This window comes from Wyeomyia smithii, chromosome 1 (genome assembly GCF_029784165.1).
Source record: "Wyeomyia smithii strain HCP4-BCI-WySm-NY-G18 chromosome 1, ASM2978416v1, whole genome shotgun sequence".
NCBI lineage: Eukaryota > Metazoa > Arthropoda > Insecta > Diptera > Culicidae > Wyeomyia > Wyeomyia smithii.
Window position 1 is genome coordinate 49,138,551 of NC_073694.1, and position 13,448 is coordinate 49,151,998.

The following is a 13,448-nucleotide window of genomic DNA, read 5'->3' on the forward strand; positions in this document are numbered from 1 at the left end:
ACAAAAAAAATTTTGGAGTAAGTTTTGAAACCAATGAAACCGATACGAAGATTAGGTAATAGGTGATAGGAAATAGGTTTTCACGCATCCTCCAGTAACAATTCACAGTCTTGCATCAATTAAAAAAAAATTGTTTTGCTTGTTGAAATTTCCTCTAAATGGGCGTAAGAAAGGTGTAAAAATACTAATAGTTGATGGGAAATAGGTTTTCGCGCATCTGTGAGTAATTACCAAGAGTCTTGCATCAATTGAAATTTTTTGTTTGTTTGATGAAAATTGTCCTAAATAAAAACTAATATTAATAGGTGATGGGAAATAGGTTTTCAGGCATCCTTCTTGCATCAATTAAAAAAAAAATTGTTTTGCTTGTTGAAATTTTCTCTAAATGGGCATAAGAATGGTTAAAAAATACTGATAGGTGATGGGAAATAGGTTTTCGCGTATCTTTGAGTAACCCTTAACATTCTTGCATAAATTAAAAAAAATTTTTTTTGCTTTGATATAACGTAACTCGATATAACGTAACGAAAATAAAAGTAGAGCTGCCTTATATCGCGGTATGATGTATCTTGCCATTTTACATGGTATATTTTCCAATTCAACATTGCCACCCTAACGACAATGATATAACAAATATTACATTTTCAGGAATTTTTCTATTGGTATTCAGTGAAAAGTGATTTTTTTTTCATATTATACTTATTTTTACACAATATTATGAACACCCTATGTCGAATAAATGAACCACCCTACTGAAACTTAATGTATTCGATGCAAGTTATAGTGTATAACATTATATAGGCTATCTCGAGAGCCCAGCAATCAATTTCATTAAATAAATTCTAAATATTTTAAACTCCGAAAAAACGTCCCAGAGAGTCGATTTTTGCAAAAAAAATTTTCCAGATGACACCAACTTTTGACGTTTCATGCCTTTTTAAGTGGGGGTGATTTTTCGGTTTTCAAAAAGGCCAATTTTCAATCGCTTTGCGCCACCCCATTTTAAGTCCGATTTATCTAAAACTTTGCACAGGGTGTTTTTTCGAGCAGGTGAGCATTTTGTAAAGGATTTCTTTTTGAAATTTTCTGGTCACTTTCTTCCATACGATGATTGGCACCCTAATCGACATCTAGCGGTGCAGAGGACGGCGGTGCATTTTACACTCAAAATTTTATTACACTCATACCATTCATACCTGCTCTTAGTGATGAATTATTTCGGCCTCTTTTATCATCATACAAAATCGAAAAGCAAAAAACTGTCCGACCTCTCACCGCTGTTTCGTCGAGAGAATTTTTTGTTCTTTCCGGTGCTGCGTACAGCGTACAGGTACAGCGAGAGTGCGTTTCCATGATGATCGTACAGCATCACCCGCATACGTGGAACGTTTTTTATGTACCGTGAGGCACTCTTATTCTGTGCGGCTCAAATATTCAAATTCAAAAAAATTCAAATATAAGAAGATTTTACCTTATAACGCTTTTTCTCGGAATTTATACATATTTTTTTGTTTATTTTGGTGTGTCTCTGGATAGCTTGCAAAAAAGCAAATGTTTATGTTTTTCTCAATCGCAGTTTAGAGTTCGTGATGTGATTTTAAAAAGCATATGAGGGCTTCGAAATCATTAACGTTTGCATACTATATTGTAAGCGTTGGTAGCCTCCGCTTAGAAGGTTATTGAGATTTTTTTTGTATATATATTCGTTTTATTTTGATTGGCTTAAATGGGAAGTGTTTGCTTATGTGGATGTTACCCTCTCGACGTCCATGCCACCCAACGATTGACGTATGAATGCAGCCACCCACCCATGAGGTTAGTGTATCCTGCCACCAGGAGATGTGCGAAATGGAGCCGCGATGGAGAGAGGACTAAGTAGGATCTGGCGGGAGAGAGCTGCCTATTCACTTGGCGAGGGCAATGACCGTTGGCGTAGGGCAATAACCTGTTGATCCTATCGAGAATCGAGTCTTGATCACTGCTAAAAGTCGATAGATCGAAGCAGACCGTGAAAACAAGGAAGCTAGTTAGAAAAGTAATTAAAACAGTGAACAGCAGAGCAGAGAGTGAAGTTTGTAGACAACAAGTAAGCCAAGCCGCCCTACGCCGTTTAGCGCAAGAGTGCCCTCGCCAGAAAGCTGATGAAATTTTAAATTTTCACTTCCCCAGAACCCCGAAGTTTGAATTTGACGTAGATTCGGTTCGGAAAAACCACAGTGCTTTGGGAAAAACGTCGGAAAGCTCATCAGCCAGGATCGGGCCGGATTCCAACACACCGCAAGTTCAACGCTTCAGTGTTCACCAGCAAGGGCGGCAAAGGTCGCGGAAATGTCACGGTTGTTGGCGGCAAAGGTGGTGGAAGTCGTGGCAGGAAAGGGGCCACGAGAGCGAAGAGTGAAGGTTAGATAGAACGTAAGAAAGTGCGAGGCCAGGATTGTGAGAATAAAAATTGTTAATAGTCAAATACGTGTTTACATCGGCTTTCCAAGCATTTCGCAGACAACCCGCGGAAAATAAGGATAAGCGTGCCGACCCTTAGGCATTATGTTCAGGGAGTCTCACCAACGCTCACGGTTGGGACTACTGGCAACCTACAACATGACGGAGAAAAAAAAATTACCTGTCAGCTCTTTTCATATTTTTCTCTACTCCGTATATGCAGGACGAACAAACAAATACATGCACACCCGTTGAATTGAAGATGGAAGAAACTAATTACATGTGCGACATATAATATGTGACAATCTGTGTTGTTTTTTGTTGACTGGAGACCGGAGCAGCGACTGCAGGGAACTCATGGGTTCTCGTAGTAGGGGAAGGGCGCAAAAGCGGTAAACAAGCCCAAAACGGGGCGGCTACAAATGTCCCTCAAATGTCAAAAAGGCGAGGAGCTGGGGGGACTCCCTCATACTCAACACTGACGGGTATAAGTATTCTGAAGTCCCGTTTAAGAATTTAGGGGCGGATGTGCGGATCATCCGTCGATCTCGCACTGGCGAGTTGATCATTGAGCTCCGAAAGGATGCGAAGAACAAGGGCCCTTACCACAAGGCGGTAGCCGAGCAGGTGAGCAGGTGGGCAAAGAGGTGCAGGTTCGGGCACACACCTCTATGGTGACTCTCCAGCTTAATCACCTCTCGGTGATGGTGCGATGTCATGAATAGAGAGCCACTGGCCTAAAACAATACACAAAATCATTACAAGCCATCCGCTTCATACATACGCAACAATAACAGAATTTTATTGCAAACAGATATTGCACTGTCGCTAGCGTTCAATTCTTTCACTTCATACCTACCACGCATACACCACCCGCTAGCGCAACCCAACGAAGCAAAGGGATTTAAGGTTATGCAAACTCTGTACATCTACTATATAAAAATGGAATTCCGTAACACTTAATTTTATTGATGTTATTGCCTCCGTCTCAGTGGTGCTCAGTCACCACCATAATTTTAAATCGTTCTAAATCAAAAAAAAAATAAGCGGTGACATGTGGTTTCTTTACATGAAAATGTTTGTTATCGTTCAGAAAAGACATATGAGGAAAAATTACAAGTATCTGATTACTGAAACTTGAGATTTAATTCACAAAATTACGTAAAAAATGCAAAAATATGTGATTTTATGCTGAATTTGCCTCTAAATCTAATTTCTAAGCGATGACATGTGATTCTTTTTTCATTAAAATGTTCGTTAACGGTCAGGAAAGTTATGTGAGGAAAAATAATTAGTATCTGATTACTAAAATTGGAGATATTATTCACAAAACTACGTGAAACATGCAAATTTATGACTTTTTATGCTGAATTTTCCCCTAAACCTGATTTCAAAGCGATGTGATTTTTTTCATTAAAATGTTTGTTAACGTTCAAGAAAGAAATTTGAGGAAAAATAAAATGTATGTTTGAAGATGATTTTCTGTATACAGCACAAAAATATTGCACGCTAGCCTTCTAATAGCGTTCTCGATCAACCAGATTAGTTGAGAAAATTCGTTATCGACATTGTTTTTAGCGCATTTTGCATGTTGTAGGATAAGTACAACGATACACCGTGCCCCAGAGTTGAGTCGAAAAAAAATCCAGTTCGAAGAGATTCTCGACCTGATCGGGGATCGAACCCGATATCACAACCGTGTGGGAGCCAATCGACATCGTTAACCATAGAGCCACGAGGACCACATACAGTATACAGAAATACAGAAAATCACTGATTTTAAGGAGGGGTGTTCCACAAAAAACTCTATTTTGTCGTGTCCAACGTACAGATAGGACATCGCAGTATTCAGCAATTGTTTTTCTTTTAAAATTTTCCATAAATTTGCTGAAGGAAGCAATCTGGTATGTTGAAAATTAGAAAAAAATATTTTTTTTATCTAACTGTAGGTGGATTGATCGAAAAACTAAAAACGCCAAAAGTAAGGCCTTGTTTTATGAAACAATTTTGCTGAAGACATTGAGTACATAAAATCGATTTTTCACAGTCAAATCTAGGACGATCATGAATTTTCAAATGAATCTTTCCACCAATTGTTAATGTCTCGAAATATAACCCTTGGAATGTGTAGAAACTATTTTGGATGTTATTTCGTAAAATGGTGGTTGAAAAACGTGCTTTAAAATAAATATTTCGTCGTTTTTATATCATTTTTTTTGTACTTTACAACCTTCAAAAGAGCATTACTCAAAAATGTACCTTACGATGATTTTGAAATTTTGACCAGACATTCTGGACGTCATAACGAATCGAATGGTATACCCAGATTCTATGGTGCATTTTTTTTATAATAACAGTCTGTGGGAGCACCGCGGTGGGGAATCGTTGTATGGAAAAAACGAAACTTGATAGCAGAAAGCCAGAACCAAGTTTTTTTGTTCTATTTGGGGCTCCAAACAATCCTAAATTTATCGGAAGACGATTGGTTTTGTCTCCGCTTTGCGCATTGCATTTCAAATTTATATGGAGATTTGTATGGAAAAAACAACTTTTTTGCATTTTCCATTCTAAAGAGCTCAAAATGGCTCAAACCATAGGTTTCATAACTTCAAATGGTAGCTTTTTTGATGCCTAACAACTTGGCCGAAGACACTAAAGAGCTAGGGTGACCCAAAAAAATACTAGAGCTGTTCGAAGTTGAGTATGTCGAAATTTATGTTGCAAATCATTTTTTCTGCCAACACTGCGTCAGTCAGATTCCCATCAGAAGTAACCTTTGAAACACGTTGTAGATTTTTTCTACGCCTAGAATATTGACCTAAATTTGTTTGCTTGATCCAGTTGAGTGTATATACTCGTTACGACAGGTTACTTCCGATAGGAATGTTGGAAGAAAACAAGATTTTTTGCATTTAAATCGACATATTCAACTTTGAACAGCTATAGCTCTTCCTAGAGACATTCTAGCCCTTCAGTGTCTTCTGCAAAGTTGTTCGGCATCTAGAATACTGTACTTTAACATAATGTAGTGCATTATTAGAGCAATATTGAGCTTTCTAGAAAGGTAAATGGAAAAAAGTGCAGGTGGGCAAAGAGGTGCAGGTTCGGGCACACACCTCTATGGTGACTCTCCAGCTTAATCACCTCTCGGTGATGGTGTACTTTAACATAATGTAGTGCATTATTAGAGCAATATTGAGCTTTCTAGAAAGGTAAATGGAAAAAAGTGGGTTTTCCAATATAAATTTTCATACAAATTTGAAATGCAATGCGCCAAGCGGAGACAAAACCAATCGACTCCCGTTAAGTTTAGGGTTGTGTGGGGCCCCAAAAGGACCAAAAAAACTTGGTTCTGGAAAATCGATCACTTTTTTCCACCCTAATGTGCATGAGAAGAAAAAAGGCGACCCCAGCTTTTGTAAAACTGTATTTAACGTTTGAAAACCTCCTAAATGTTTGTACGTTTCTGAAAACCTGAGTAACATTGAAGAAATTGTTGTAATACTCCACGAAATCGATATTCCTGGAATCTGGATTCCGTGTAGAAACCATAAGTTACGATTTTCAGTTTCAGAGAATCGACGATTGACGTCATCTCAACTCTTTTTTTTTCTAATACTAGTATTTTAAAAACCAAGATGATGCTAAAAAACATGCGTCGGGAGGTAGTCTGTTGATTACTATACCGGAGTATTTTTTCGTTTGTTGTTTCAAAAACAACATCTGGAAAATCTTCCAGTTGTCCTCCAATCGGAAATTATAAGGCTGCCGGTTGATCTTCGAAAGGTAGCCTGACGAGCTTGGTAATGTAGCGTGGCACAAAGTGGACACGAAGAATTATGGATTTGAAGCACGTCGACATCAAAACAGTGTACCTGGATGAAGAAACCATCGAGGAGATCTTCATACGGCAACCCCCCGGATATAAAACCGGAAATCGTAATAGGGCTGCGCAGATTAAGGAGGAAGACTTAAGACTCAAGAATTTCTGCCTCGGCGATGTGACTAACTATATTTAGATTCAGGTGGAAAGGAGCACTCAAATAATTGTTCTTCTTCCCTATCTTGTTAAAAGATCTTGAATCGACGCAACTGCTTTTGCGATCATTTTCTCGTAAAATATCCAATCCATGTTCCTTGTGATATCAATAAGTCGGGTGTGAGTTGATTCATGAGCAATTGATAACAGAATAAGCAAATAATTGCTACCGTGAGGATCTAGGGTTATTTTTTATGTGTTATCCAATCGGACCTCGGACATGTTAAATTGGAGTCGTCACAAAGTATTTCGATCAAAACAAAGCGGTTAAGATTAGAAAAGGAACGCTTATCTACTTCATGAGATCTAAAATACCGCCAAACCAAACGTAAGTTCTATCAAATCAAAAAGTAGTCGTTACCGAACCTGTGCTTTAGGACTAATATATATTGAAGCAATACAGTTCCCTTTTATTATCATTTGAGATTCATACGAAAGAAAGGATCGATGGCCTATTTCAGGTAATAAACCAAATCATGGAGCTTGTTTGGTGTAGTTTTCGAATTTTTATCACAGTAATATAAGGTAATGTCAAGTCCTTCGAAATACAAACAATGTTCAGAGATTTCAATTTCAAACTTCCTTTGTGCCGGAAATAAACAACCAATGGACCTGACGTTCCATTTGGGTAGAGTCTGACAGGGGATAACAGAGGAAATCGGTGAAATGAAAACCGGTGGAATAGGGTCAGGAGAGGTACCTTCTCTTCTTCGTATTGCTTTATTATATTACACGGCAACGTTGAACTTGCAGCGGTATAATATTATCAGCAATCTTTGAGGAAACATACTCGATCTTGCGATCTTGCCCCGTGCCCACCACTTGATACAACCCTAAACGGGATTAGTGGCGTTCCCGTATGCCTATATGTAAATGCACCTCAATTAAATTTAAGGCGCATTAATTTTAATGCGTTAAGGGGATTTTCTAGCTGCGTTCAACTGGAATAGTGTGTTTAGTAGAACTGACGTCGACGATGCTGTACCGAGGACTGTGTAGGTGCTGATATAATGACTAAAACCAAATGTTCCTTCACAGCGTGAACCAAAAAAGCCTCTGTACAGATTTAGGCAAGCAAGTCAATCGTACCGCAGATTGAACACTCTGTTTTATAAACATTAGTTTAGTAACAGGCAAATCAATCGGCGAAACCCAATGATGTTCAATTTACTTCTAATTTCTCTAGAAAAAACTCTTCTGAAGACCGTAAGGCGCTACGATATTTTTAGAAAAAGTGAATATCAGACAAATTACGAAACATTTTTCCAGCAACACTACACTGCAGCATGCTGTTGTTGCAAACTTACTTACATGTTTCAAAGCTAAGGTCGAGGTTAAAAAGTAGTCATATCGAGCCCAGCTGAATTGAATGTGAATTTTAAATTATTTTCACAAGTTTTGTACTTCGAAATAAATAATGTTTTTTCCAAAATCTAATTTATAGTCTTTTGAATAGGATACCTTGCGAATGCCGTAACAAGAAGATCGCCAAACACAACCGATGCTGTCTAGTGTTCGTCCTGAAACGGTTCTAGTTAAAGCGATGTTCAAGTCAAAGTTTACAACAAATAATGATTAGAGGTAACAGAAATCGAAAGAAATATTCGTAGCTCTTCAATTTCTGTTAGCAATGATATTCCAGAATTGATATCCAAACAAGGAATACGAATTCTAGAGTCTCGTTAGTAAGCCCAATCAATGGGAGACCAGGTAGTATTCTTGCACAATAATACTACCTTTATATGTACATGAGAAGAATGTTGAAGATCACACTTCCCTCCTTCATTGCAATAGAATGAAAAAAAAAAGCGAGTGAATTTTGTGATATCTGTGCAGGCGAATGAACGTCTATTACAATCGATATATAACAAAGAGCGAAATGTATCGCATAAAATATAAATCCATGAACAAAAATAGAACAAAATTCATAAGCACCCTTACCGTTGGCTATACACACTTCACTCTGCACTAATGAGAGCTTTCCAACGTATCGTCCCGTCAACAGCATCGTTACACCACTCGTGGTGCTTTTATGCCGTTTTATGTTTCACAGTCATTTTACTTGCTCACTCGATAAGTTGACTAGCTCGTCGTCACTGTCTGTGCCGTATCAGTGTTCCAACTTCCAGCCACTGCTCGTGAAAGCAGGATGATGAAAACGTCTGTAATTAAAGGAAATTTGAGCACTTTCTCGCCAGGCAGCGGAAGTGCTCTTACTACTAGAGAGACTGTAACTTCACTGCGGAAGTACACAAGCACCCACAGTTTCTACTGTGTGTGAAAATTGCGTCATGAAATTCAATCTAATAGTCTACCTGTACCGTTTTTCTTTCCTCTTTCAGCGTGCGACTGTCATCCGATCGGTTCATCAGGCAAAAATTGCAACCACACATCCGGTCAGTGCACTTGCAAGGAAGGCGTAACGGGACTAACCTGTAATCGCTGTGCCCGCGGCTATCAACAGAGTCGATCCCATATCGCACCGTGTATCAGTAAGTACCGCTCTATAAAATAGCCTCAGTGTTAGTGGACCAGATTGCAAGTGATCCACATCGGCAGTGTTGACATCAACACCGTGCAAAGTCGTTAAAAAAGAAGGTCTATAACCTTTTCGCGCTAATGGAAGAGTTGCAAACTTTATCCTAGATTCATGATTAATTTTAAATTAGACTAGCTAAAGTGATTTTTTTTTCTCAACTTGCAGAGATTCCACGTGTTACGATGGTCAACCACCAGGCACAGAACACTGCCCCGGACTCCTATCAGTACGATCCAGATGCAAGTGAAAGTACCAAAGAGAGTGAGTAATTAGCTTCCTTTTTTCACTTTTCTCAACCAAATCATTATTATTATCATCATCTTGACTGTAACTCCGACAATGGTACTCGCCGTTCGCTTCAGTGGAAGTTGAAAATTAATGGATTATGACTGGTGCAGCAGGCTGCTTCTGTTCTATATCGACAGACTGCCACCATCATCGTCATCAGGAAGGGCAGCACCATACAAGATGCGATTTTGTTCTTGGACAAAGAGAAAAAAAATGATTTCATTCCCCTCCGTCCACCAGAATCGTGATAGCTCACGTTCGCGGTTGGCAAAGATGAACCGTTACTCGTTTTTCTTCAGTCAATTTTTTTTTTGTAAAAACATTCTGGAACAAAAACTCATTAATCAATTCTTGTTTGGGATTCAGCAGCACCGGGCGTGAGAAAGTGTGATAAATTATGCGAGTTTTCCCTGAATGTAAATATTCCACAATATTATCAAACGATTTTTAAATGTGACGTGGACTCACGTCTGGAACGATACGATGCTAGATTATATGTGATTAATTTAGTTTTGGTTATTGAAGTATTATTACAACTTTCAATCAATCTAAAAGAAACCTATAGACCCGGGTTTTTTTATTTATCAATTATTTTCTTGAGCTGTTCGAGTTTAAAGCTTCACCACGATTGATAATATTCAAACTATAGCAAAAGAAAAGAAATATTTGACTTCTGCAGGACGTCTTCAGCAATTGTAGATTTTACCGAATAAATCCCTACAAATTAAGTGAAGGCATCCACAACCGTGAAGATGTAGTGATACTGTTTTTTCGACGCTGTCGACATGATTCGTTGACAGCGGTAGATCTTCTTTGAGTATAGAGTGAAGAAAGCTTCCTATTTTTCCAGGCCTTTCTTGTTGCTAAGATGCTTGTAACACTACGTTTGACAATCCTTGGCTTCCAGGTTATCGATCCAATACTCCCGCTATTCGATTTTTTACATTTTTCTTGACCCGAAGTGCCCCTGTTCGTGAATTTGGTGAATGATAGAGTTTTGCATTGCTCCGGGAATCACCAGGAGCTTACCACCTTCATGAAAATTGTACAGGATATCGTGATCCAGGAAGTGGTCACCATAACTGCCGGTCTCCAACATTTATGCAATAACTGCTAGCTTCTCGTCGCTTGCTCAATGAGATTGTTGCGCAACAGGTGGATCGGCGGTGCCCGACTAAGCGCATCAACATACTTCATCCGGACTTCAGAACGATGTTCGGTGACGTAATCATATTCCTCCAGAAGAAATGCCCAGCCAGCGATTCCGGTACACCCAGCAGATACATTCTTAATTTCTTCAGAGCAGCAACGATTGCGAGACCTTCAAGTTCAAAACTTGGATAATTTTCCTTCGCTGTTGAAGTTTTTCTACTAAAAAGTAGATTGTATGGAATGTATTGTCACTCGGTTTCTCCTGTAGCAGAATCGCCCCGTAGCTCGCTCTGCCTGCATCAACGTGAAGCTCAACTGCAATTTTCTGCTTCTGCCCGAATTCGAAGACTGCGTCCTTCTTGAGCTGGTCTCGAACTTACGGAAGAATTTAGTGGACCCTGGTACTCTTGAAGTTTTTCGGGTACGGACAGTTCTTTACCGTATGTTCCCGCAAACGAGTAACTCTCTCTCACGTTACATAAAAATCAGTTAGCCCTCAGGCAATCTGTCCAACTACGCAGGGAGAAATTCCGTGCCATGATACAATAGTAGATTTCGGTAAGGGGAGTAGGCGGAATTAATGAACTCAACTGTATTAAAACGATAAGACTCACAAAACAATGAGTGCGGCCTAACATAAGGAAAATCCAGTTACATTGCTAACTTAACTCTATTGGCATACGTACACTTTACCACCCCTTACAAACTTCACACCTTTAATTTATTCATATCGGTGGGGTCCCCTTGATGTTGACTTTACTGTACTTCACACGCTGCCATCGGTGCCTTTCTGTCTTGCCTAATCAGCAAGCATTGCGAGGATCGTTTCGTCTGCTCCTTCGTGTCCTTGCGGTCTCGCCACCGCACCTGCAATGCCGTAGTATTGCACACTTTGCGTGCAGCGTTGCCGTCGCTCTATTTGACAAACTTAACGTATGGTTGGCGGAAACGAAATGCAGTGAACTCGGCTCAATCGGTCTTGCCTTCACCGTTCCTAGATGTTACCGCTACGCTCAAAGAGTCTCTTTGCTGTGGCACGATCGAAGCACCTAAGCCTGTAAATTAAAGGCCCTCTAGGAGACCATGTGACGTCGCTACAGAAACGCTGCAATTTATATGATGTACCTTTCAGGGGCCTCTGGGTGTCCTGTGTTCACTCTTTCGATACTTAAATCCAACGCAGCCGAATCTCGTTGTGGCTTAATCTGTCGTCGGAGAACACTAGCCTATGCCGTATGACTCTACACGAAAGAATTAAGGTTATGTATTATGAGAGTTACTTATGTTTCTTGGAATTCGCAACTCTCATAGCAAACTATACGGATGTTACGTGCAAGTTTTGTAATAGCTCATAGGGAACTTGGTGGCAAGATTGGAATAAAGTCGAACGTGCTCGCGTTGCATGCGGTTATTCGAGAACAGATCGTGCGGTCCTTTTACGATTAAAAGGCACCAAATTGGCTTCAATTGCATGGGTATTTGAGTTTTTTACTTTTTGTTTGCTTGCACTGGGCCAAATCGTAATATCCGATGCGACAAGCCTTCTATTTGAAGCACTTAAAATCGGCCTTTTAAGGACAGGCCATAAATCACCTTCTCTCTATGACAATTGTGCAATTTTCTGAGCCAAGCTTTTTTCCGAGAATTGTCGTTGCAGAGTGAGAGCGGGCAAGCGGGATTAATGTTGTGTTAAGAGAATTCTAGCGAGAGACTGGTCATTTTACACACAAGCGATGTAAGTGCATGCAATTCGTATAGCTTACACTTGTAGAAAATTTACGGTATTTTGTCGGCAAAATCTCGAAGTTGTAACAACGACAACAATTAGGTACCGCAGACTAGTTTCCGTAAACTTGAACAGTTCTTTATTTCACATTATAAAAATTATTAGGCCGTTTAATTTTTCCTGTGGGTATTCTGGGGCATACATCAGATAATCTGTATTACTGGTTTACACTGATACTGATACTGGTTTACAGATTTATAACCTCCAAAATCATCCGATCATACTGGTTTTTAATTCCAGTATTGGAAATATCCGTACTAGTAACCAATTGGGTTGGTTCACTTATTTTATTTTATGACTTTACTATTTTTATCGTAGGATTCAAAGTAAAATAAAGCGAGCAACATAAACGTACATCTATTGATTATAAAGTGAAATTACAGTGGCTCATCTGCTATACAAAGATCTCGACGGGCCAATACAAAGGAATTCTCACAGTTGTTTTCTGATTTCTCGTTCTACGCGTCTCCTAATATTTGGTGGCGAACCAGCCTGTGGCTGAAAGCCACCTTAATAAAGTCATTAAAAAAAGTCTCCTAATCTGTTGACCAGTTATGCCGATCCCTGATAACACCCCCAATAACGCAGGATCTAGGTTCCTGCGCCTTGGGCCACGAATTCCGAGGTAGATCTGGATCAACGATCACCACCACATCATCAATTGTGATTGGCTTGGCAGGGTAATGGCACTTGGTCCGGCGATTTATTGCTGGAAGGTATTCGCGTAACCACCTTTGCCGAAAAATGTTAGCGTAGACTTGCGATGTTTTCCAGGTATTGGTTAACGTAGCGGGACTATCGGTGTACGGCACCAGAGGTTTTGATCCGCTCGAAGAATCCAGAAGAATATGATTTGGAATCAGAACTTCGCTCTCACTGTCCTCGATAAGTACATATGTGAGGGGTCGCAAATAATTGATATTTTCAACCTCCAGAAGTTTGTTCCTAAGAACTTCGTCTGTCGGCAATCTGGCTTATTGTTGTTCAGTGTCTTCTTCACGAATTGCATCAATCTCTCCCAGCTTCCCTCTATGTGAGAGCAACTAGGTGACAAAAAGCTTCATTTGGTGTCATGATCAACCATCCTCCAACAGCTTGTTTTGATCCACAGCAAGTAGAGCTTGGCGCAGTTTGCGTTCTGTTCTCAAGAAATTCGTTCTTTGATCGCTATAGATTTCCACAGGAGTTTTACGGCGGGCCTAAAA

General features: G+C 39.6%; 1 protein-coding gene across 15 annotated transcripts in view; it reads left to right on the forward strand.

Moving 5' to 3' along the window:
- Positions 1-13,448, forward strand: part of LOC129720388 (netrin-B-like) — a 214,373-nt gene that overhangs the window by 182,487 nt on the left and 18,438 nt on the right. For all 15 annotated transcript variants that reach the window (XM_055671895.1, XM_055671866.1, XM_055671858.1 and 12 more), the window contains 2 exons: positions 8,821-8,970; positions 9,183-9,278. In XM_055671895.1, coding sequence (XP_055527870.1) covers positions 8,821-8,970; positions 9,183-9,278 — 246 coding nt within the window. The remainder of the gene's footprint in view (positions 1-8,820; positions 8,971-9,182; positions 9,279-13,448) is intronic.